A 25,571-nucleotide genomic window follows, 5' to 3' on the forward strand; every position below is an offset into this window, starting at 1 on the left:
AAGCCTAGAAATGACCAGGGCCTGGATGAGAAGTTGTGTTGCATGCTCTGTTAGAAAAAAACATGGATGTTCTTTCATCCATGCTGAGATATCTGCCAGACAGCTTGAGATTCGTGCAGCTACTGTGGGATCATCTGGATGAAATGAAAGGAAGAGCTGCATGTCATCAGCATGTCATGGTATAAGAAACCATTTGCCTGTATGATGGGACCCAGTGATGTGGCAGTGGTTCTCAAACTGGGGTACCCCTGAGGGTACGTGAGGTGACGAGGGGGTACGCGAACAAGATGCTGAGTTTTGCCATTCATTTAATTCTACCCCACCTTAAAATAACATTAAATCCGCAGTCAAAACGCAGTCAATTTAAATAACATTAAATTTGCAGTCAAAACTGACTACATCCATACAAGCAGCGTGCAAATATGTTGCATGCAGATGCTATCTTAACAAATCGCGATACATTACTGCCATTCTTGACAATGTACTTTTGTAAAAGTGGGGATTTAGTTTTACGGGTCCCGGGCGTGGAACATGTAAACAGATTACAAAAACCCTGAATTATCAGGAGAAATGAATGCAAGAAAACATCAGTGGCTTTCCTCAAACGCAGCTTGTAGCGTCTGAAGTAAACAACGCGCATCACCATAGCAACCTACAACGAACTCCCTCCAGTGGCAACAGTTGCATTTTCTTTTAAAACCTCAGTCTTTAGTGGTGATAATTAATGACTCAGTGTACAATAAACTCTTTTTGTCACATAAATAAAGAAATAAATACATAAATAATTAAATAAATGCATAAATAAATAAATATTAATACCAAAAGAAACATTACCTTGTGACTACACATGGGTGTATCACATTAGCACTTACTAGCATGAAGAACAAATAGCCTATAAACACAGGCTGTGCATAGAGATCGATTTAAGACTCAAACTCTCTTCAATACAAAAAGCCTGTAAGTTCTTGTTTTTAATATTGACAGTACATTATATGAGCAAGAAAGCAATTTTTTCCCCCAAATATTCACATGATTGCAAATGTGACGTTGATTATACATATATAACAGTTCAACAACAAAAAGGGTAATATTAAGTGATAAACATATTAAATGGAGTATTGTCAGTGTTGTTTACTCAATTTTGCAACAAAATAATAGTTCCAACGAAAGCCACAGAAGAACTGCAACACACAGCGGTGTTTCGTGAATGAATCTGCGGCTCTGAACGAATCATAAGAATAAATGACCCATTCATAAATGCAGCCACTTGCTTCGTTACTGAATGAATGAATAAACGACTCGATGACTCACTAAATAAGACAGTGACTTACCGCCACCTTCTTAGTTTAATATTTAAAGTATCACTTCGTTTTTTTACCATCATTGTATATTTCTATACTGAACCTTTTTTATTTGAAACATTATTTATTTTAAAAAGGTATTTATAAAGGTAAAAAAAATACACTGGAAAATCAATTTAAGGGGGCAACTATTGTCCCTTAATGGAAAAGGCATGGCTGCAGTCTAAGTGCAAGAGAGGGGGTAAAGACGTTAAATGCTTCAGGGGGTACCCCACTCTAAAAATGTTGAGAACCACAAGAGGAGGGGTTCAAGAACTGAACTAAATGTAACAATTTATTAGTCAGGTAATAGTATCATGCCAATTAGTCAGGTAATAGTATCATGCCAATTACCCCTTTGATCGCGAAAGTGAAAGTGCCCTTTGCGTTCGCATCGCGGTGCCCCCGCGTTCCCATTTTTGCCCCCGGAACGCGATTTCTACCGTGGGAGAACAATCGAAAAAAATAAATAATAAATATTTGGGATATGCAAAAGAATTTGCAATATATGCAAAATTATGTATGGAAATTTTTTTTAGCGATATAAGAAAACAAATGCGACAATGCATTTTTTTTTGTAGGGATGACATCACACACACCATTTTATCAGTAAAAGGCCAACTGGATGGAAACAGCCTTGAGACGGCAAATTTCACAAATATGTTTTTACGCATATTGGCTTTGTCGATAACAAAACATCGCAAAAACTGGATGGAAACTTGGCTTATGAGACAATGCTTCCCCGCCATTGATGGAACATTCCAGCTTTTCATGTTTTCACTGTTATACGGCTTTTTTATGAAACGTACCCACATTTAAATGTTGATAAAATGCATGAAGCTAGAATAAACGTGTTTTTTGTTGTTGTTGTTGTTGTTTTAAAGCACAGGGTTTGTTCTTTCTTTTGATATTTGACAGGCACAGACATGTTCCGTGTGATCTATTGATAATATGAACCAGTTTTAAATTCCACTGAAGCTCACATCAGGTGCACAGCAGTCAAAGACTCCATGTTTGTCAGAGAAGACGTCTGGCTACTTTATACCCTTACCAGCCAGCACTTACATTGCAGTACAAACTATAAAGTGTTCAACACCTGTTATAGATGATGTGTAAAAGCATGAATAAATCATTTACAAAGATTTCTGCATCCCCTAATCTAACTACTCATCACTTGTAAATGTTACATGTCATTTGTACATATCTTTCTTACCTGTTACAAATGATGTGTATATGTATACAAGTCATTTACAACCATTTCTGCATCCCCTAATCTAAAGTGTAAACTATTCATCACACATGTTTCATTTGTAGATCTTCCTTATATAAATTATGTACAAACTGCAATTTTTAAATTCGTAATTTATTTGCCATATGTAAAGCTTTTGGTATATAAAAACCTTTTGGGATATAAAAATCTATGCAAATCTCTTATATGTTATTTAAATCATAAATATATGTTTATATAAATGTATTTTACTATTATATAGATATCTTTGATCCCCTAACTCACCCCTTTACCTAAACGTATAACCACTTTTCAGCCACTTCTTAAAAATATATATTTTTTTTTTATATATACAGTATTTACAGTGACAATTATCTTAAGTTACAATATTCTATTTTATGGATCATTTTAAGCTCCCTACTCCACCCTATAACCCTAAACATACCATTTTGACAATATACAAAATGTAACAGGCAGATAAATGTACAGGCAAAATAATTTATTTAAAAAAAAAAAAAAAAAAAAAGACAAAAAGCAGTAGCCTATAAAGAATAGACCACATTACCGGTACTCTGACAGTGAAACATAATTTTGTCACAGAATGAAATTAAAGGGGTCATGAACTGAGAAATCAAATTTTCCTTGAGCTTTTGACACGTAAAAGGTCATCATACTATAAGAATATCCTGTCCTTGAGGTAAGCATACAGATAAGTCCTTAGATGCGAACAAGACCGGACAATGTGACTGTGTGTGTGAGTGTCTTAAGTAGTGCTGGTGATGAGTGAGCTGATGAGGTGCAGGTGGCGGTGATTAGTACTCCAGGGAAGGTGTGTGCTGTGATTGGTGGATGTTGGAGCCTGGCGTGTCTGTGACAGTCATTCTGCGCCTACGAAGAGCTCGTTGGAGTTGGTGATGCGCTGAGTCCCAGACCCTCTCGCTCTCTCGGAACCAGTAGTCCACAGATGGTACGTCCGATGGTTCCCCAGTCCAGGGGAACAGTGGGGGTTGGTAGCCGAGTACGCACTGGAAAGGTGTAAGTCCGGTGGATGGCTGGCGTAGGGAGTTCTGTGCGTACTCGGCCCAACCCAGGTACTGGTTCCAAGAGTCCTGGTGGCCATGACAGAAGGTACGGAGGAAGCGGCCGATCTCCTGGATCTTCCGTTCCGTCTGCCCATTCGTTTGAGGGTGATAACCAGATGAGAGGCTGACGGTCACACCTAGGAGTGAGAAGAAAGCTCTCCATACCCGGGAGATGAACTGTGGTCCTCTATCAGACACAATGTCTTCAGGGATGCCAAAGTATCGAAAAACATTGTTGAACATGATCTCTGCCGTTTCCATGGCAGTAGGGAGACCTTTCAGAGGGATGAGACGACAGGATTTTGAAAATCTGTCAACAATGACCAGTATGCAGGTATATCCATCTGATGCTGGGAGATCGGTGATGAAGTCAACTCCTAGGTGTGACCAGGGTCTGTTTGGAACGGGCAGAGGAAGAAGCTTGCCGGATGGTAAATGGCGTGGGCTTTTTGAGATGGTGCAGTCCCTGCACATACCTATTGACATCGGCAGACATGTTGGGCCACCAGAAGCGCTCCTTTAGCAGTGAGAGGGTTTCATTGACCCCCGGGTGGCCAGTGCCAAGTGAAGTATGTGCTGAGTGAACCAGTGGAGTGCGCCGTGTGCGGATGACATATTGCAAGCCCGGTGGACAACCCGGCGGAGTGTTGGTGAAGGCATTGGAGGAGGGCAGAGTTTCCGCAGACCAAGTGATGGGGCTGACAACAATCTGCTCTGGGAGAATGGGTTCAGGTTCCTCTGTGTTTGCTTCTGGAGCATGAAGTCTTGATAGAGCGTCCGCTTTGACATTTCTGGAACCAGGTCTATAAGAGATGGTGAAGTCAAAACGTGTGAAAAACAGCTCCCAGCGGGCCTGTCTGGGGTTGAGTCTTTTAGCGGATCTGAGATACTCAAGGTTCTTATGGTGCGTTAGGACCAGGAAGGGATGTTTAGCTCCCTCCAACCAATGCCTCCACTCCTCGAGGGCCATCTTGACTGCAAGAAGTTCTCGGTTCCCGATGTCATAATTCCTCTCCGCCGGGTTGAGCTTGCGGGAGAAGGCGGCGCATGGATGGAGGTGGGTCGGGTTCCCCTGCTGCTGAGACAGGACCGCTCCTACTCCGGTTGTGGAGGCGTCCACCTCCACCACGAATGGTCTGTTGGGATCCGGATGTACCAGGAGAGGAGCGGTGGTGAAGGCTTCCTTGAGGTGGTCGAAGGCCTCCGTGGCAGCTGGGGTCCAGGACAGAGACTTGGGCTTGTTACGTAGGAGATCGGTAAGAGGGTTGGTGATGGAGCTGTAGTTCTGAATGAATCTTCTATAAAAGTTGGCGAATCCGAGGAATCGCAGGAGTTCCTTTACCGTAGTTGGAGTGGGCCAGTTCTTAATGGCTTCCACCTTCCCCTCGTCCATCCGGATGCCACTGTGGTCGATGTGATATCCAAGGAACTGCACTGAGGACTGATGGAAGGAACATTTCTCGGCTTTGAGGAAGAGCTGGTATTCTCTCAGGCGTTTCAGGACCTCCGCAACGTGGTGGCGATGTTCGGCCATGCTCCGGGAGTATATCAGGATATCGTCAATGTATACCAGAACGAACTTGTGGAGGAACTCCCGGAGCACCTCGTGGATGAAATCCTGGAATATGGAGGGGGCGTTGACCAGGCCATACGGCATCACGAGGTATTCATAGTGGCCGGTGGGCGTGACGAAGGCTGTCTTCCACTCGTCCCCCTCACGTATCCGGATGAGGTTATACGCGCTGCGGAGGTCCAACTTGGTGAACACAGTGGCACTGTGGAGATGTTCCAGGGCCGCTGGGACGAGAGGAAGGGGATATCGGAACTTCACTGTAACGGAGTTGAGAGCTCGGTAGTCAATACAAGGCCGCAAGCCTCCGTCCTTTTTGGCCACGAAGAAGCAGCAGGGGAAGTAGATGGTCGTATATATCCTTGAGCCAGAGCCTCCTCGATGTACTCCACCATGGCCTTCTCCTCCGGGATGGATAGGGGGTATATCCTTCCCCTAAGCACTGACGCACCCGGAAGCAGATCAACAGCGCAATCCCATGGCCTGTGTGGAGGCAGCTTGGAAGCTCTCTTGGGGCAGAAAACGTTGCTGAAGGAGGCGTAACACGAGGGAATGTCTACAGACCGTTTCTTGATGGGACTTTCGATGGAGGTGGTGTAGACAGGGAGACGATGGGAGTTTGGCGGTTGCGGAACTGTAAGTGCCGAGAAACAGGATGGAAAGCAGGTGTCGCCCCACTTCAGGACTTCTCCATTCTTCCATGAGAGGATGGGATTGTGCTGCTCCAACCACGGGCGCCCTAATATCATGTCAGCGGTGGAACCCTCCAGAACCAGCAGATGGATGTCTTCCACATGAAGAATGCCGACTTGAAGTTGTAGAGGGCCTATGCTCTGACTCACATGTCTTCTGCTCACAGGTTTGCCAGTTATCGAGTGGATCTGGTAGGTTGACGGCGTACACTTGGTCTTGATACCGAGCTGACGGCAGAGGGCGCCAGAGATTAAGTTTCCTGCTGACCCAGAATCGAGGAGGGTGGTAACTGGAACGGAGATATCAGCAGCAGTAAGTTGTACAATAGTGGTGAGTGGTTTCATGGTATTAACATGTGGGATGATAACACTCACCATGGGACGAGGAGGACGTGTTGGGCATGCGGAGAGTACATGCCCTGGAGAACCACAATAGAGGCATAATTTCTGGGTCAGCCTTCTCTGCCGTTCAGCGGGTGACAGACGATTAGATTCCACTTGCATATGTTCTGGAGTGCTGACGGATTCTGGTCGGCAGAGGGAGGTGTTGAGCTGTTGCTGACCCTGGTGCTCATAGAGACACGACTGCATACGAGTGGCGAAACGGATGGAGAGTTGGATGAAACGTTCAAGGTCGATGGTATCCTCGTATGCAGCGAGATGCAACCGCACTCGAGGATCCAAACCCTGGCGATATGTTGTCATGAGCGCTTGTTCATTCCATCCGCTTCTGGCAGCGAGAGTTCTGAATTGAATGGCATAATCATTAACAGACATGTTTCCTTGTTTCAAATTATAAAGTTTCTCACCAATAGATGCATCCCATGAGGGTTTCCCGAAAACTTCTCTGAAGTGCTCGACGAAACTGGAGTATGATTGAAGCACGGGGTTGTTTTGTGACCAAATGGAATCAGCCCATTGCAGCGCCTTGCCGGATAGTTGGGAGATCACAAACGCTACCTTGGAGTAATCGTTGGGGAACAAGTGCGGTTGCATCTCCAGGGTCAGGTTACATTGCTGGAGGAATCCGTTGCACTCCTCCACCGAACCAGAGTAGGGCGCTGGTTTGGCCATGGGACTGACGTACACAGGCAGTGAAGGACAGGTGGCGGTGTTTGTGGAAGTGAAGGTGGGTGCTGACGGTGGTGGATGAGTGGAGAAAGTGCGACGCAAAGCTACCACCAAGTCCTGGAACTGATCGGGTTGACTCATGCTTGTGTTCCGCTGTATTGGTCCGGTCTTCTGTTACAGTAGGACCAGCCAGGAGACAGGAGATAGGTTAACAGGTTGTTTATTGAACACAAGCAGAGTGAATGGTGACAACAGGTGAGTATGCAGATGCAAGTTCGTGACTGGTGAATGGTTTAGAGAATGATACTGTCCTTTGTGGTTGCAGAGTGCCAATGGAGAATGATACTTGCTGACTAGAGACGATGACTGCAGACAACACTTCACACACAGTGTTCCCACAGTGTTTATATGTGTTCCCTATACTAAAGTGTTACCAAAATCATATATTGTAAGTGCACCACAAGAAACATTATAAAACAATAAAACAATGCAGTTCATGACCCCTTTAAAGTTGTTAATCGCTGCAAACATTTCCCTGATCCGCATGTCCATCCTTCAATGCATCGCACGCTGCATCTCACCCGCAAACCGTTACCTGCAATAACTCAAATTTGGTATGTCACAAATCACAAGCGACAGCCAATAGAGTACCTCAGGGATGACGTGTTTTTGTAGGCCAACCCGGAAGTTAGTGACGCACGGGTTCCCTCAATCGAAAGGCAATGCATTTTTCCTATAGACTTTTGGACAATCGCAAAAAATAAGCTGTGTTTAACAAAGGGTTATGACACTTAAAAGTTTTGTCTATCAAGATAATCTTTACAAGTTAACACAACATTTATACATTTTGAAGCCTAAATAAAGTCGTCAGCTATAAAAAGCTAACAGTAGGCTATAAACGGACTACAGCACACCATGGTCGCAGATCGACGTCACCACCACTCAAACTTTATTTAGAAAACAACTTTATTTAAAATGATCGCTGATTATGATCTGCGCTGTGTATAAATACTTATCCACTTTTTCATGAGAAATGCTGTCCAAATGTCCTGTTTGTCATGATGATGTCTAAAGTCCCCTCCAAAGGAAGTAGTCCCTTTTAGCAATTTGTTAGCAACCACCGTTTTTAAGACACAATAAAGGTTTAAAAAAAAAAAAAAAAAAAAAAAAAATCACAAGCGGGTTATAACTGGCATGTTTTATGTCATAGATCAAAACGTGAAAATATTTAGAGGCTTTGTTAACCACAGATCTTATTTCAGGGATTTTAGCAAAAACCCATTCAAAAAACCCATTGACTTCGGGGCGATGGAAGCGGAAGTCCTAAAATGCTAACTCACTTCCGGGTTTTGCCTACAAAAACACGTCATCCCTGAGGTACTCTATAAGCAGCAAATGACGTTTGACATCACTGCCGCAAACCTGTCAGTGTTTGAAGCACCAATTTTGAAAGTTAAAAAAGTTAAAATGGATGCAATGGCGGATGGGTAAGATTAACCATGTATAATGATTATATTACGGAATGCGAAACTTTTCCTCAAATGGTGTTAATAACGTATGGATTCTAAAGACTTGAATACATTTATGATCAGTTTATGGTGCGTTTTCTTGTTATGAGTTGCATCCCAAATGACGCACTATGCACTTATACACTGTGTACTTATACACTCATGTACTCAACCATGTAGTGTATGAATTTTATAAGGTTATTTTGTCATTCAACATCAGAGTCTGTTAGTCCCTCCCCCTCCACTACGTAATTAAATCTGCGACAGCTGAGTGCATGAAGTGTCCAACATTCCACAGTTCTTTTGTTTTATTCATCCGTGTATTTAAAGTGCACTTTTTCTATTTGGAATTTTGAATTTTCAGTGTGAACACACTCACACTTATACTACAAAACGCCATAGAATAGTGCATAAGCATGCAAATTGGGACACACCTATGGTGAGAAGCTGTCCCATGGGAAACATTTTAAAGTTCAGGCTTGGGTAAAGTGACGGACTGTCTTGAAACAATTGAATACGGCACAAGAAATCTCACACAGAATAAAATCATTAGAATGTAAAATAAGGTAAATGTGTTAACACTGAATATATTTAATCTTATTGATTAAATAGAATAAAACCTATGAATTCATATAAACCTTAAAAAAAAAAAAGCAAACATTTGTACATTTCTAAAGTTGATTATACATAAAACTGTGATTTAAAAGTATGTTACACACAGGCTACATTAGTGTTTATGCAAACGTACGTATATGCTAGACCATCACATACTAATACGCTCATGAGATCACGTTACACACATAACTTGTAACAGGAAGATCTATATATTATATGAAAATGTTTGCATGTGATGAATAGTTTACACTTTAGATTAGGGGATGCAGACTAATGTGATTAAGCTCGTATTCATAGTATCCATAATCGCAGTAAACTATCATTGCTTTTTCATGAGGTAAGGTTTAATCGCAATATTGCCAAAATCCCATTATAATCGCATTATGAGGGTACATGTAAACGCACTTGTAAACGACATGTATACATACACACATCATTTATAACAGGTAAGAAAGATGTACAAATGACACATTTACAAGTGATGAATAGTTAGATTATAAAACATGCTTTTACACATCATCTATAACAGGGGTTGAACACTTTATAGTTTGTACTGCAGTGTAAGTGCTGACTGGTGAGGGTATAGACAGCTGTTTTCTCTAACAAACATGGAGTCTTTGACCGCTGTACACCTGGTGTGAGCTTCAGTGGAAGGTAAAACCGATTCATATTATCAATAGATCACACAGAATGCTGATGAGTGGAAGGATTTAACATAACTGATTGAAATCCCCTGACTGTAGTCATGCTTTTGAACACAAACAGCTTACAACTTCACAATACATCAAATTATACTCATGATTTACTAATGGTTTGTTTGTTATTTGTTTATAATTATCAATTGTTTATTGAGATAATGATACCAAAACAATTTTTAAATATTTGTGTATATATAGTGATTTATATGTGATTAATAATATATCAAATGAGGCTGAGCGATATGGCCAAAAATATTATCACAATATTTTCTCACAATATTGATATTTATCATGATATTAATTTACCATTAATTGGGAAGGAAATGCTTTCCACATATTTGTTAGACCTTGAGAATGCAAGTAATCTTGTTTGTTAACAATTAAATTTCACAGAGTATAGCTACCTTTTAATTTAGGGCCCCATGAAATCCATTTCATTTTTCCCAAAATTCTGTTTTCTCTTATTTTATTTTTGGGGGATTCTGTGTTTTATGATTTAATATAAATTTATATAAACTTTGGCCTGGTTTCACAGACAGAGCTTAGATTAGGTCAGGATTATGCCTTAGTTCAATTAGCACATTTAGGGGCCATTCACATATCGAGTCTTTTGTGCGCTCAAGTTCGTTATTTCAAATGTAGGCGCGCGGCAAGTGCACTCAAAATAGAAACGCTGCGGTGCGAGAGCACAGCGAGATGAAAAAATCTCAACTTTTCGGAATGCCGCAAGAGCACCGCAGTTTCATGTGAAAAGAACCAACCGATCAGCTTTAGTAACAAAAAAAAAAAAAAAAAGCTCAGCCGAACAGCTGATCATAGCTGCACATGGCGGGTTTTTATTTCTCATCTCCATAAATATATCTAGTAGTAGAGCTAATGCAGGGGCTAATCAATTTATCCTTTACTGAAACTTCCTAGTCGTCGTGGCTGCGCTTTCCACGCATTTTTAGACGCTACATGTGAACGGCCCCTTAAGGAGCATTACAGTAGTTACAGATTTTTTTCAGCTTTGCAAGCAGCCTGGTAAAACATGTGTAACACTACAACTTATCCTGGACTAAGATAATGCAGATGGCTGAAATGTGCAGACTGTCTTAATACATTTATAGTATTTAATTTAGTTACTTCAGTTTAAACAATTGTTTTCTGTATTTTTACTTTTCATTTTATATGAATTACACTTTGTACATTGTCTACATTGTCTCTTGGCATTTATATAGTTTGATCAAATTAAAATGTCCCTACCGATGTTAAATCTAAACCTACATGCTTGAATAACTAAATATATATATTAATTTTGCCTAACATTGTTACGAGTGTGTTTGTGAAATGTTTGTTGTTCTTTTTCATGAGAGATGAGACGGGAAATGATTTTTCACAGTTGCGCTGCACAACAGTCCGTCAGACATTTTCCATCATCACACAAGCAAGGTGAGTCCAATTTCATGTACATTCCTTTTCACATGTCATGTAATTATTTCAATTTTTTCATCAAATGACAGCTAACATCCTACAGATTATTTCTCTCATTCTTTATGTTAGCATTAATTTTAGTACTGATATGACAAGCTTCTCTGAGAAAGTCTCTGAGTTATTGAGCTGCCCGTACAAGTCCAATATCACCCTGAAGGAGCTAAATAGGTATGTGGATCTTCCTCACTGTCTTTCTCTCATTTAAACATGCTTGATTAATGAATTTATTCACTATTTCACACATCAGCACACACTGTCTCTGTTCCAAAAGCTGCTGAGGTGCAGCCTACCACATATATTGGCAGCTACTTCTTAGGCAGCATAATAACTGAAACCTCATAAGCAGCTAACTTGGAGTGCTCTACATTAACACTGCGGCTGTGTCCTGCTTGTGGACAGGAGTGCTGCTTGTGCAGGTGCTGCATGGAAGTAGGAAGGCAACAAGGCACATCAAAAAAACTGTTTGAAGTAACATTGTCTTAATGCCATTGTCTGGTTGCTTTTTGAAGTCAGCAGACTAATTTACTGCCTATGATATCCCACAATACTTTGTGTGGTTTGGCAGTTGATGGAAAGAATTGAAATGGTGTCTGATAGAAGTCTGTCTGAAACTAACGTGCTTCAAGAATCAGACAACCATTGTAGTTTTTATTTAGCAACTTAGAAACTGTATAATAAAACATGTTTAAAAAAAAAAAAAAAAAAAAAAACCAGGTTAAGGCTCTTCAAGTAATGTTATCAACACTCAATGGGGTTCTAAATAGAACCGTGTAGATAGAGCTCAACCATGTAATTTTAAACCTGTATTAATTGCTTTCTTGCATTAAACTCTTGCATTGACAATGGCTGTGCCTGGTTCCCATTTATTTTCATTGTAAAGAAAAATGGTCAGAATTGGGTGTCTTATATTGGGACCTGAAAAACACAGACAATCAGCTAAACATCTCCTTTTGTGTTCCATTCCATGACAATTTTTTTTTTTTTTGTTTGGTTAAACTATTCTTTTAAAATGCTGCCTATAGGTTGAGGCAGCTCACTAGTTTCTGGAACAGAGTGATAGACAATATGTCAGTACAAAGAGCACCATTTGCAGTTTTAATTTATACATTTTAAACATTATATTTTATTTAATATCATTTTGTTTTTCCCTCTTGCTCTCTTTTCTCTCTACATAAGAGTATCGTTGCGTTCCTGTTGTAATGCCACAGGCAATTTATACCTGACAAAGCAAAACACAGATGTGCATCAAATAATTCCCTATGAGTCTGACGTATATCCCAACTACAAAATGAACAAAGCACTTCACAACATGCTACCTGAGGTAAGTGTCATATACAGCCAAAATGATCACCTGCTTCCTAAAATATGAAGTCGTTTATACTCAGTAGTATATTCAATAACTGGGCTTTACATTGGCATTGTTCCAATGTCAAAATAAATTATAAATGTATTAATCATATTTTCAATATTATTAGGGGCCCGTAGCATGTAGCGCTGAAACCCTATTGTAATTGTTAAATTACAATATCAGCAAGGATCAGCAAGTGATCGGGCAGACCAAACCATAAATCGTAAAGACTTGAAACTTTGAGGGCTAGTAGTACACTCACCGCCTACAATGTCACCAATTCGCCTTTTTTTGAAAAACCTACTTTTGCGAACTAGTCCTAGGTTTTTGACCCGATCGGAGCCAAATCAGTGTAGTGAGATTCTCTGGAGTCTGATTGTCAATAGCTATCAAAAGTTGAAATTCCGATTCACGGTCCCTAAGGGCCTGCAAAACGTTCGAGGTGGGTGGAGCCACTTTTACTAAACCTGCTATAACTACTCATGAACGAATGAGATTTTTCACCAAACTCAGCACACCTATGTAAGAGCTCATTCTGTGGTCACGTGAAAAAGGATGCAGTGACTGGCCACTTGGTTGCGCTAACAGCAAAAAAATAAAACATGAAAATAGCTATAACTACTTCACCGCTAGCCAGATTGACTTGAAAATTGGCATGCAGTTTCTTCGTCTGAGGGGCCACGACTATCTATGAGTACATTGACACATCTTAAAAAACATGTCTGAATTTTGAGCACCTATCAGACAAGGTTAATGGAGGCCGATCGGAACGAAACTGGCTGGGCCTGTTTGACTCACGACCCTAGAGGCCTGTGAGAAATTCTAAAAAAAATCGGCCACTGGGGGGCACCTTCTTGTTTTTCAAGTTGCGCAAACGACCGTGTATTGCACGATTTTTTGTGCAAGCCCACGAAATTCATACCACGTGGTAGAACTCATTCTGAGCAACTCTGCCTCTAGGACCACCTCTGTCCATCGAATCATTCGTTAAATATTGGAGATTATTTCAAATACCAACTTTGGCGTACTAGTAGGGGTGTAACTGTACACAGAAGTCATGGTTCGGTATGTACCTCGGTTTTGGGGTCAAGGTTCGAAACGGGTTCGGTACAACAGGAATAAGCAACAAATCTCCAGTGCTTGCTTTTTTTTTTTCCTGTTTATTTTGAACAGGCAGTAGTGTTTGGTCACAAGCTACAGAACTGAAAAGCTTCTTGTGATATGAAAGTACAAAATAAATAGAATAATGAAAAATGAAACTTTTTAATTAGGATATTAAACTTTCAAAGGTTAAGCCCATCTCTCTACTAAAAAACAGAAAAACATTAAATGTGCATTAAATTTAAGATTCAATAAACTTCAAAACCGAAATCTCTTTAATAAAAATGCTCCAAAATAAATAAGGTATCAAAATAAAAGGCTTCAGATTTAGTCTATTTTCAAGTTTTTCAAAAATATCAGTTTGTCCACATTTTAGTAGTGAGTGAAGATCTTGTGGCGGTAACAATGTCATCTGACGTTGAGAAAATTCTCTCGCTTGAGTCTGAGGTTGCAGGTATTGCCAGGTAACGCTTTGCCAGCTTGGCTAGATTAGGATAAACAGACTCTTGAGCTTTCCACCATGTTGGAATCAATTGAAATGCACTCCTTTGCCATGTAGGCGTACACTTCATCCTTCGACAAGCCTCGGTAGTCTCTCTGGTCTCACCCTGCAGTAAAATGACAGAAAAGGCTAATTAGTTAGTTCAGTGAACATTTTAACAGCATTAATATGTTATAATGAAATAAAGTATAAAGATAAATTATACATACCTGTTGTGCTGTGCTCACAACTTCTGTGATGAGGATATCTTCATAGATTCTCTGTTGATAGGCTGGATCAAGATGAAGTGTCTTGAAACACGGATCAAGTGCAGTGCACTTGTGAATGAAGTCCTCAAGACCAGGATCAGAAGAATACCTCATTTGTAGATTTTCACTGATGGCTTGCTTGATTTCTCTGGCAGTGGGAGTATCATCATCATTTTGTTTCATGGATTCCAAGATAATTATTTAAACGGTAAGATCATGGAAACTGATGGTGTTGTTTCAGTATTATGACCATCTACAGAGGCTTCATAAATCTCAATCACGCTCTCTGCTCAGCTCATGGTCAGCTGGCAATATCCTTATTTTTATGGGCTCTTTCTGTTAAAGCTGAGTAAACAGCAGATTTCTGTTCTAGATACCGCTCAACCATCTCAAGAGCCAACAGTTTTTCTGATTTTTCCCAGCAGTCGAGATACCAGACTGACTGCCATTCCTTTCTGTGATGCTAAGTTCAATGTATGGGCAAAGCATCCAATATGTGGACCCAATCCTATATCACTGACAGCATTAATGTTTCTTGCATTGTCAGTGGTCACTGCAACAGGCTTAAGTTTCCACTCTGCTACTGCCTCTTGGAGCTTCTCAGCTAGGTGAGTGCTTGTGTGCTGTTCATACACTGGCCTTGTTTGTAACAATGGGCTTTTCATTTTCTACTCAGAGCTGATGAAGTGCGCTGTCACTGTGAGATAGCTTTTGGTAGCACGGGAGGTCCATCCATCTGTTGTTAATGCAACAGCGGGTGCAGTGGACAGCGCGTGTTCAATCACTGCTCTTGTGCCTGTGTATAGAGAAGGGACCACGGACTGGCTTGTGTGCGCACGAGATGGGACAGTGTAACGTGGCTCGAGCACTTTTAATGAATTGAAGCCAGGATCCTCTACTACTGTATATGGGTGCATTGTAGATGAAATGTATACGTCAGTTGCCTCTGTAATAGCTTTGGTCCTGTCTGCTCTCACATCTTAAAGGCTGCTTAAAAGCTGCAGGGATTAGTTGTTGCACTACTGTAGTCTTTTTCTGCCTAACTCCGGTGACTGGCACATTTACATGATGTTGTCTGATGTGTGTTAGAATATTGGTCATATTTTCACTCACAAAAACTTTCCCACACTACGGATTTAAAACAAGCAGGCGGGTCTTCGAGCTCTTGTGTGCTGTCTGAACTTGCCATTCTTGTTTTGGATTGGTGTGCAGCAGATCTCTTCTTCTGCTTTTTCCTGTTGTGACAGTTAGCGTTGCATTATCACGCATACCCCCTTCTGGGCGCCTGTGACTGACTGTATTCATCGGAGTAGTACATGAACCGAACCATGACGCCTATACCGTGACGGTTCAGGACGAATACATGTACCGTTACACCCCTACGAACTAGTCACATGATTTGTCTCAACCTCCATAAAACCACTGTGGCACAATTCTCAGGACTATCTAGGTCAATAGTTATCAAAAAAATGTTGAACTTTGGCTTTTGGATAGCTATAGCAGAGTCGTTTAAAAAAAAACAGGCACGGCCAAGTCTACCCAAAAGCCTATCGTTCCTTAACAAAAACTCAGAACTTTGCATCATTTGTGAGCAAGCACGACACATGATTCTAAAGCAGCATGCATACTTTTATGGAGATCGACCCATAGGTGGGGCTATAACTGTTAAAGAGGTGTAAAAATGCAGTATTTCTATGGCAAATCCCATGAAATGGCTGAAAAGAAGCATTGAAACTTTTATGGACATTGGACCAAAGGTGGGGCTAAAACTGTTAAAAAGGTAAAAATGCTGTTTTTCTATAGCAAATCCCATGAAATGGCTGAAAGTGGCCCTCTTCCTCCCTGATATGCATACAACTTCACAAAATCAGGTGTGCACATGCGTCACGTGATTCTAAAGAAGCATGGAAACTTTTATGGACATCGGCCATTGGTGGCACTTTAACCGTTATAAAGGTGAAATGAAAAAAGGCTATATTATCCTATGCGAAATTACATTTAAATGACCGAAAAATGGTCTGCTCTACTTAGAACTTCACGAAATGAGGTGAGCGCCATATGATTCTAAAGAAGCATGCAAACTTTTACAGAGATCGGGCCATAAATAGAGCTATTACACTTTAAAAAGTTTTAAAAACAACACCACCACCAACAACCAACAACCAACAACCAACCCACTACATTTCCATGATAAATGACCTGAAAATGCAAAAAGCGGTCTTGTACATGTTTGCAGGCTTGAAGATTTTGTAACATGTAGCTCAGGCAACAAGTGCTGAGACCCTATAGTTTTTTTTTTTATTTATAGGGCTTTTTTAGGCCCTTTTTATTATGGGTTCAAGCGCATAGTGCTGAAACCCTATTGTAATTAAATTTTCCATGGATCATCATTCTCCCCTAAAAGTGATCAGGCAGATCAAACCTTAAGTTGTAGAGACTTGAAACTTTGAGGGCTGGTAGTACTCACATCGTCTACAACAATCAACAAAGCTTGCCCCGATTGGTATGATGGGGGCGCTACAGCAAACAAAAGTACGAAATGGCCCATAACTTCTGAACTGTTAGGCCTAGGCTCAAGTGTCTAATATTGTTGTAATCCGGATCGGATTCACTCGTCAGTGTAGCCAAATTTTCGGGTATTTTGGATTTTTTGAAAAACCTACTTTTGCTAACAAGTCCTAGGTTTTTGGCCCGATTGGGACCAAACCAGTGCAGCAAGATTCCCTGGAGTCTGATTGTCAATAGTTATCAAAAAAAAAGTTGAAATTCTGATTCACGGTCCCTAAGGGCTGACAAAACGTTCGAAGTGGGTGGAGCCACTTTTACTAAAATGGCTATAACTCTTGAATGGAATGTGATATTTTCACCAAACTCGGGACACGTGTATGGGCTCAATCTTTGGTCACAGTAACAAAATTGCAGAGATTGGACACTTGGTGGCACTATAACATGAAAAAAAAAAAAAAAAAAAAAAAAAAAAAACCCTGAAAACAGCTAAAACTAATATGCAACTGTGTCCGATTGACTTGAAAATTAGCATGCAGTGTCTTGGTCCAAAGAGCCATAATTGTCTATGGCTGCATTTACACTGGAAGTCTTAATGCACAGATCTGATCTTTTGACCATATCCGATTTTTTGGCCATGCCTGTTTACATTCACTATAGACGCGACTGGTATCCGATGTGTTTACATTAATTCCCACCAAAAATGATTGTCATTGATAGCTTTACATGTATATTCGGGTTTTGAATGGCCGTGCTATTAAAGGAACACTCCACTTTTTTTGAAAATAGGCTCATTTTCCAACTCCCCTAGAGTTAAACAGTTGAGTTTTACCGTTTTCGAATCCATTCAGCCGATCTCCAGGTCTGGCGGTACCACTTTTAGCATAGCTTAGCATAGTTCATTGAATCTGATTAGACAGTTAGCATCTCCTTAAAAAAAAAAATGACCAAAGAGTTTCAATATTTTTCCTATTTAAAACTTGACTCTTCTGTAGTTACATCGTGTACTAAGACCGACGGAAAATGAAAAGTTGCAATTTTCTAGGCCGATACTCTCATTCTGGCGTAATAATCAAGGAAATTTGCTGCCGTACCATGGGTGCAGCAAGCGCAATATTACGCAGCGCCTGTGACCCCGTTTGCACAGGGAGCATGCCTTGCAACCAGACATTTGCTGCGTAATACCATTGCGCCTGCTGCAGCCATGGTACGACAGCAAATTTCCTTGATTATTACGCCGGAATGGGAGTATAGTTCCTATTCATATTGGCCTAGAAATCAGATTCAATGAACTATGCTAAGCTATGCTAAAAGTGGTACTGCCAGACCCGGAGATCGACTGAATGGATTCAAAAACGGTAAAACTCAACTGTTTAACTCTAGGGGAGTTGGAAAATGAGCCTATTTTCAAAAAAAGTGGAGTGTTCCTTTAAAATTTATATTTCACGTTGGGTGGCCATGATTACCTGCCAGAATGGATAAGTTAACAGCTGTCAGTGTTATGGATGTTTTGCAGCACAAAATCTGATTAAACGAATATAGACTGGAAAATAAAGATAATTTGCATTTGTTATTTTGTCTACAGTCATTAGATCTAGAATTCTGAAGTGAAATAAAGCAGCAGGTAAGATTACATTTATTTGAATGAATTTGAATATAATAACGAGAGAGTGAGCGAGAGAGTGAGCGAGAGAGAGTGAGCGAGAGAGAATTAAAAAAAACACACCAAAAAACTACACCAAAAATATCAGCTTAAAAAAGAAAAAAAAAAAAAAAAAAACAGAACACCTTCAGAAACACACAATGCTCCATTGCTGCACCAAATCATCTCAAAAGTTGACAAATCGTCCATAGTTTTATAAAACTTAAAATCAACCAACACTCTTGATTTCACCAAACTTAAAACTCCAGTGACACTTTGGCAAGGTTTTTGCTCAATTTTGTTCTTCCTACTGATATATAATCGCCAAATTTGCTTGTCCCAACATAAAATTCCACAACTGGCAAACATGCCTCTTGTTCCGGCTATACTTGAACCCCAAGATAAAAGTCTTAACTGAGAAAAATTCGTTAAAACAGCTGAAGAATTCTTTCAAAAACATAAATAGAGGTTCCAATCTAGAACAATGTGTAAAAGCATGAAACATTGTTTCCCTTTGACAACAAAAAGGACATTCAGAGCTAACTTCTGGATTTAATACAGAGGAAAAAAAAAAAAAAAAAAAAAAAAACCATGGTGTGTCAACCTTTCCATCAAAATTTCTCTTATTGAAGACCATAACACGGGCTCTGTACAAAACATTCCCTTTAGTTGACAATAAGTCCAACCATAAGGATTCCCAAGACTTTATATAAAAAAAATAAAATAAAATAAAAATAAAAAAAACTGTTTACCCATCAAAATTAGGTAAAATCATAAGGCATGGGAAAAAATCTTGAACATTAGGAGAGCTCACCCCAGAATAGTAGTCTTAACATTTGAAACTCCTCAGCTGTGAGAGCTGACAAAACAAAAACAAAAACAAACAAAAAATAATAATAATAATAATAATAATAAAATAAAATACAAGACGAACAGACCTGATACCCAAATTCCGGGATACCATCCCTGCATTCTCCAAGTTTGAGCCAGCCAAATTCAACATCTGTCCTAAGGTGACAGTCTTTGATTTCAAAAGCACAGAACCACATCCAGATAGGTTGCAATTGTCAGTTATATCCAAACGGGCTCCAAGTATCAAAGGTTCCTCCAAAAGCCAATAAAGAGTGTATGAGTTTTCAGCCTTCTGAATGCGGAACAAACTCCACACTTTAAAAAGATTTCTGTAGAAAGATTGTAACTTTGACAAGTCCATTTTCAAAGGGTTCAGCAAAAACAGCTGTTTCTCCAGTCCAAAAGCCCCAACGTTTCGCAGTATGGCACAGGCAACTGCCCTCCAACTAACATCAGATGCACCATCAAAAAATCTCTGTAAAAACTGCAAACAAAATGCGGCAGTTCTGCTTTGTAGATGTATCAGTCCTTGCCCCCCTTCTTCCTTTGGCAAGTACAAAACACTCTGTTGTACCCAGTGTAGTTTGTCCCAGAAGAAATCTACAAGAACAGCTTGAATTCTCATTAAAAGCTCAGGTGGAGGATCCACACAGGCCAGCCTGTGCCATAGGGAAGATGCAACCAGATTGTTTACAACAAGAGTACATACTCTGTAAGACATTAGTAATCAACCATTTCCACTTTTCCAGACAACCCTTAATTTTCTCAACAACCCCTTCCCAGTTCTTCAACTCATCACCCAAAAAAACTCCTAAACATTTTATACCACCTTTGCCCCAAGTTAACCCATTGGGAAGGTTCGGTTTGCCATCGGCCCACTGCCCAACCAAAAGTGTCTTTTTTCCCCATTCACTTTGGCAGAAGACAAAAGAGTAAAATCAATTAATTTAAGTAAAATCTGCACATTTTGTCCACTAATAAAAACCATAACATCAGCATAGGCAGACAAACAAATATTGTTTTTACAATTAAGTAAGCATAACCCATTCACCTTTAGTCTTATCTGCTGTAATAATGGTTCAATAGTCAGAGAATATAACATTCCAGATAGAGAACACCCCTGTCTTATGCCCCTACCAACCTGGAATGGAGCGCATAAACCGCCATTAATCTTCAGTACACTCTCAACTTCACTATAGAGTACCTTTACCATTTCTATAAACTCTTGACAAAAACCAAAAGCTTTTAAAGTTCTCCATAAATAAGAGTGCTCAACTCGGTCAAAAGCTTTTTCCTGATCCAAAGAAATCAGGCCAAAATCTAAATGTAACAATTTTGAAACTAACAAATCCCGAATCAAGGAAACATTATCAAAAAAGGATCTACGAGGAACACAATAGGACTGGGTGTATGACCTGATCCAACACTCCAGATAACCTGTTAGCTAGAGCCTTGGAGAGCAGTTTATAATCGCTGAGACTGAATTGAGACTGGGCGCCAGCTCTTTATATCAAACAGGTCACTTTTTTTTTTTTAGGCAAGAGGGTGATCATTGCTCTGCGGCAACTCACCGGCATCTTACCTTTAGACAAGCTGTCATTCAGTACCTGCAACAAATCCACTCTGAGCTCTGTCCAGAAAGATTTGTAAAAATCAACTGGGAGCCCGTCAATTCCAGGAGCCCTCCCAGACTCCATGCCCTGCAGGGCCTTATACAGCTCTTCCAAGCTCAGAGCACCTGAGAGAGCTGCATTACCCTCTTCAGACATCTGCGGTAGGGAGGCAAAAAAAAGCACTTTCTTCTTCAAACCCAGACTTTAACTCACTTCTGTAAAGATTTTTGTAAAAACTGCTCTCCTTCGAATATCCACAGGATCTAGCAACACCTGCCCATCTTCAGAGCGCAAGGCCTGAATTAACCGCATCTGCCCACTCTTTTTCTCAAGGCTAAAGTAGTATTTAGATGGTGCATCCATCTGGACTATACTTTGAAATCTCGACCGGACCAGTGCCCCCTGTGTTTTATAGCCTAGTAGATCACCTAACCGAGCCTTTTTCCTTAAAGAAACTTCTAAGTATTATCACCAGTAGATTCAGCTAGCTGTTGACATTTATTTATTTCAGTTTCCAAATTCTCCAAAGATCGTTGTAGCTCTCTAGTTACATTGTGAGTGTACTGCTGACAGAACTGCCTAATCTGAACCTTGCCGAAGTCCCACCACAGTTGTAAAGTTTGGAACTCAGGTTTAGTTTTCCTGTAGTTCTCCCAAAAAAACTTGAAAGACTCCCTAAAAAAAATGTATCACTCAACAATGTTAATGTTAAAATGCCAATAAGCACTTCTAGGTTTAACAGTGCTTAAAACAAAAACACATTGCACCATAGCATGGTCTATCTAGTCTAGCAAAATATATTACATTATCTCTCGTATGAACCCATGTGTACTGCCTTTCATTCCCATTCAACTGCCTCCAGATATCACATAATTCATGCTTTTTAATTATATGAATGAGTCATTTTTGGGAAGGCAAATGAGGTTCAATGTGATTCCTATCAATCATATGTTCAGTACAATTAAAATCACCACCCACAAATAAAAACTCTTCAGAGGAACAATTTTGAAAAGTAGAGCATAATAAATCTAAAAACAACATTTTCAACTGCAGCAGTTGGAGCATAAACACAAATAAATACAAACATTACTTTCAAAACAAGCTCTCACTTTTAAAAGTCTGCCTTTAACAATTTCGTCAAAATCAAAAGAAATTGGACAAACTTTTTGCAAACAAAACAGCAACTCCTGTACTTATTAAAGTATGATGACTCAAAACAGAGATTCCCTCAAACTCCCTTGCCCAGTCAGCAGCATTTTCTCCATCACTGTGTGTTTCTTGCAACATTATAACATCAAGATTCTTTTGTTTAATTACTTCATTTAACATAGCTCTTTTCTTCATATCCCTGGCACCATTCACATTCAAAGTAGCCAGACGTACCTCACTCATGGCAAAAATAAACAAAAACAACAGCCCACCAAAACACAACGGACCAGGAACATCCCTTGATTTTCTAAGCATCATTATTCAATTCTTTGAAAATTCCTCACAATTTTCTTTAAACGATATACTTATTAGTAAAACAGCCCTCTGCCATTAGACTTCTTGTTTTTTCAACAAATTGCTTGATATCAGGAAAATATTCCTGAACACAAACACCTCTCTTATTTTTAGCTGATTTGATAAACAGTTTTGTCATCAACGTCATAACTTCGACTAGAGAAATCACCCTGAGAGAACGCCACGCTACAGTCTGACAATTCGCTTCCTTCCTGTCTCATGATCATCACGAACTTGCAAATCATTTTTATTTTATTTTTTTTGGGGGGGGGTGTTACAATTTGAGGTTTATCACTATTTTTCCTTTTCTGGGGAACTTTGAACATATTCTGCTCCATCTCTGTATCGTCACAATCCACCTCACATACAGGTGCTGGTCATATAATTAGAATATCGTGAAAAAGTTCATTTTTTTTTATTGTAAATTATTTAAAAAAAAATGAAACTTTCATATATTCTAGATTCCCTACATGTAAAGTAAAACATTTCAAAAGTTTTTTTTTTTTTTTTTTAATTTGTTGATTAGAGCGTACAGCTAATGAAAGTCCAAAATCCAGTATCTCAAAATATTAGAATATTTACATTTGAGTTTCATTAAATGACCATCCCTACAGTATAAATTCCGGGTATCTTTTGTTCTTTGAAACCACACTAATGGGGAAGACTGCTGACTTGGCAATGGTCCAGGAGACAATCATTGACACCCTCCACAAAGAGAGTAAGTCACAGAAGGTCATTACTGAATGGGGTGGCTGTTTACAGAGTGATGTATCAAAGCATATTAAATGCAAAGTTGACTGGAAGGAAGAAATTGGGTAGGCAAAGGTGCACAAGCAACAGGGATGACCGCAAGCTTGAGAATACTGTCAAGTAAAGCCGATTCAAACACTTGGGAGAGCTTCACAATGAGTAGAATGAAGCCGGAGTCAGCGCATCAAGAGTCACCACACTCAGACATCTTCAGGAAAAGGACTACCAAGCCACTTCTGAACCAGAGACAACGTCAGAAGCATCTTACCTGGGCTAAGGAGAAAAAGAACTGGACAGTGAACAGTGGTCGAAAGTCCTCTTTTCAGATAAAAGTAAATTTTGCATTTCATGTTGAAATCATGGTCCCAGAGTCTGAAGGAAGACTGGAGAGGCACAGAATCCAAGCTGCTTGAAGTCTAGTGTGAAGTTTCTGAAGTCAATAATGATTTGGGGGGGCCGTGACGTCTGCTGGTGTTGGTCCATTGTGTTTTATCAAGTGCAAAGTCAATGCAGCCATCTTCCAGGAGATTTTGGAGCACTTTATGCTTCCATCTGCTGACAAGCTTTATGGAGATGCTGATTTCCTTTTCCAGCAGGACTTTAGCACCTGCCCACAGTGCAAAAACCACTTCCAAGTGGTTTGCTGACCATGATATTACTGTGCTTTATTGGCCAGCCAACATGCCTGACCTGAATCTATGGGATATTTTCAAGAGAAAGATGAGAAACAGTCGATCCAACAATATACAGATGATCTGAAGGCTCAATAGTGCCTCAGCAGTGCCACAGGCTGATCACTTCCATGCCACACTTCACTGATGCAGTAATTTGTGCTAGGAGCAAGTCATTTGCTGTAATATGTCCTGCCGATCAAGTATTGAGTGCACAAAAGAACATACTTTAAAGAACTTGAACTTTTCTGTTTTGCAAATCCATTTTTTGATTGATCTTAGGAAATATTCTAATATTTTGAAATACTGGATTTTGGACTTTCATGAGCTGTACGCTCTAATCATCAAAATTAAAAAAAAAAAAAAAAAAAAAAAAAAAAAAACTTTTGAAATGTTTTACTTTACATGTAGGGAATCTAGAATATATGAAAGTTTCATTTTTAAAAATAATTTTTAATAAAAAAAAAAATGAACTTTTTGATGATATTCTAATTATATGACCAGCACCTGTACATTCCGCAAAATCGATAAGACCGTATTCTCTGCAGCGTCACATACCTGCTTTTTCAGGGCTCCCAGAAATCTGTACCCCATCCACGGAACCATTAACAGACTTTACAGCATGAACCGCACTTGAACACCCCCGATCCGACGAGGTTGAACCAGCCTCAGAGACGCCAGCGGCCTCCGGTCTCCTGCCGAGGGCAACCTCCCCCGTAACCAACTCTGCCTCAACCCGACTCACCCCCGGTGACTCTGAAGTCAAGTCGGTCTCAATTGCGTCACTCGTACTGGGAACAGAAATAGCATTATTTTCCCCGACAACTTCGTTTTCTTTCAGTTTATCAGGACAATTTCGAATTAAATGCCCTACTTTCCCACAACTGAAACATTTTGTTTTCGCCGTTGTAACAAAAATTACGTACTCAAACCCATGGGCGGATTGGCCATCGGGCAATTCTGGCAAATGCCAGAGGGGCCGGACCATTTTTTTTTTTAATGTGGGCCGGTCAGTTTTATTTTTAATATATATAAATAAATAGTTTTTACAGGCCGACAGCGCATAGGACGGGTTATTATTGCTAGCACGATTTCACTATGGTTATAATAATTTGATAATAAATGTTAAGAAATGGCCGGCCCGGTCCCGTGATGGGCCGACCGCCCCGCCCCCTTTAGTTACTGTTGCGATGTATGTCAGACAAGCCATGGCGCTCACGCCACACACGATGCTCTGTCAAAGTGAAAAATACATTGGAGCAAAGAGGACACTGACAATGCGTCGACAGACAAGATAAATTTAAACAATACCGTTTTGTGGCTCTTTAATGTGTCTTGACAGATTGCTGTAGCGCCTCAGTTCAAGCAGCCCCTGACACTACACATTTTTCAAATTCAATTAATCTAGCTTTGTCGGACATAAACGTGAATACGGCGTTATGATTGTTAGATCGCCTGTCAATCAAACTCAGTGAAAATCAAGCACATCAGAGAGAGAGAGGGCAACACGAGCAAATTGTCAGTAAAAGTTAGAAAAAAAAAAAAAAAAAAAAAAGTAA

The 25,571-nt window shown here is 40.0% G+C and overlaps 2 protein-coding genes across 2 annotated transcripts in view; one reads left to right on the top strand and one right to left on the bottom strand.

The window, feature by feature from the left end:
* The window catches only part of tnnc1a (troponin C type 1a (slow)), an 85,950-nt gene that overhangs the window by 53,776 nt on the left and 6,603 nt on the right, over window positions 1-25,571 (bottom strand). The window lies entirely within an intron of this gene.
* Window positions 1-25,571, top strand: part of LOC127505424 (alpha-2,8-sialyltransferase 8E-like) — a 60,167-nt gene that overhangs the window by 14,305 nt on the left and 20,291 nt on the right. The window contains exons 2-4 of the mRNA XM_051880964.1: window positions 11,158-11,235; window positions 11,347-11,445; window positions 12,454-12,598. Of these exons, the coding sequence (XP_051736924.1) occupies window positions 11,158-11,235; window positions 11,347-11,445; window positions 12,454-12,598 (322 nt within the window). The remainder of the gene's footprint in view (window positions 1-11,157; window positions 11,236-11,346; window positions 11,446-12,453; window positions 12,599-25,571) is intronic.

This window comes from Ctenopharyngodon idella, chromosome 22, assembly GCF_019924925.1.
Source record: "Ctenopharyngodon idella isolate HZGC_01 chromosome 22, HZGC01, whole genome shotgun sequence".
NCBI classification, from domain to species: domain Eukaryota; kingdom Metazoa; phylum Chordata; class Actinopteri; order Cypriniformes; family Xenocyprididae; genus Ctenopharyngodon; species Ctenopharyngodon idella.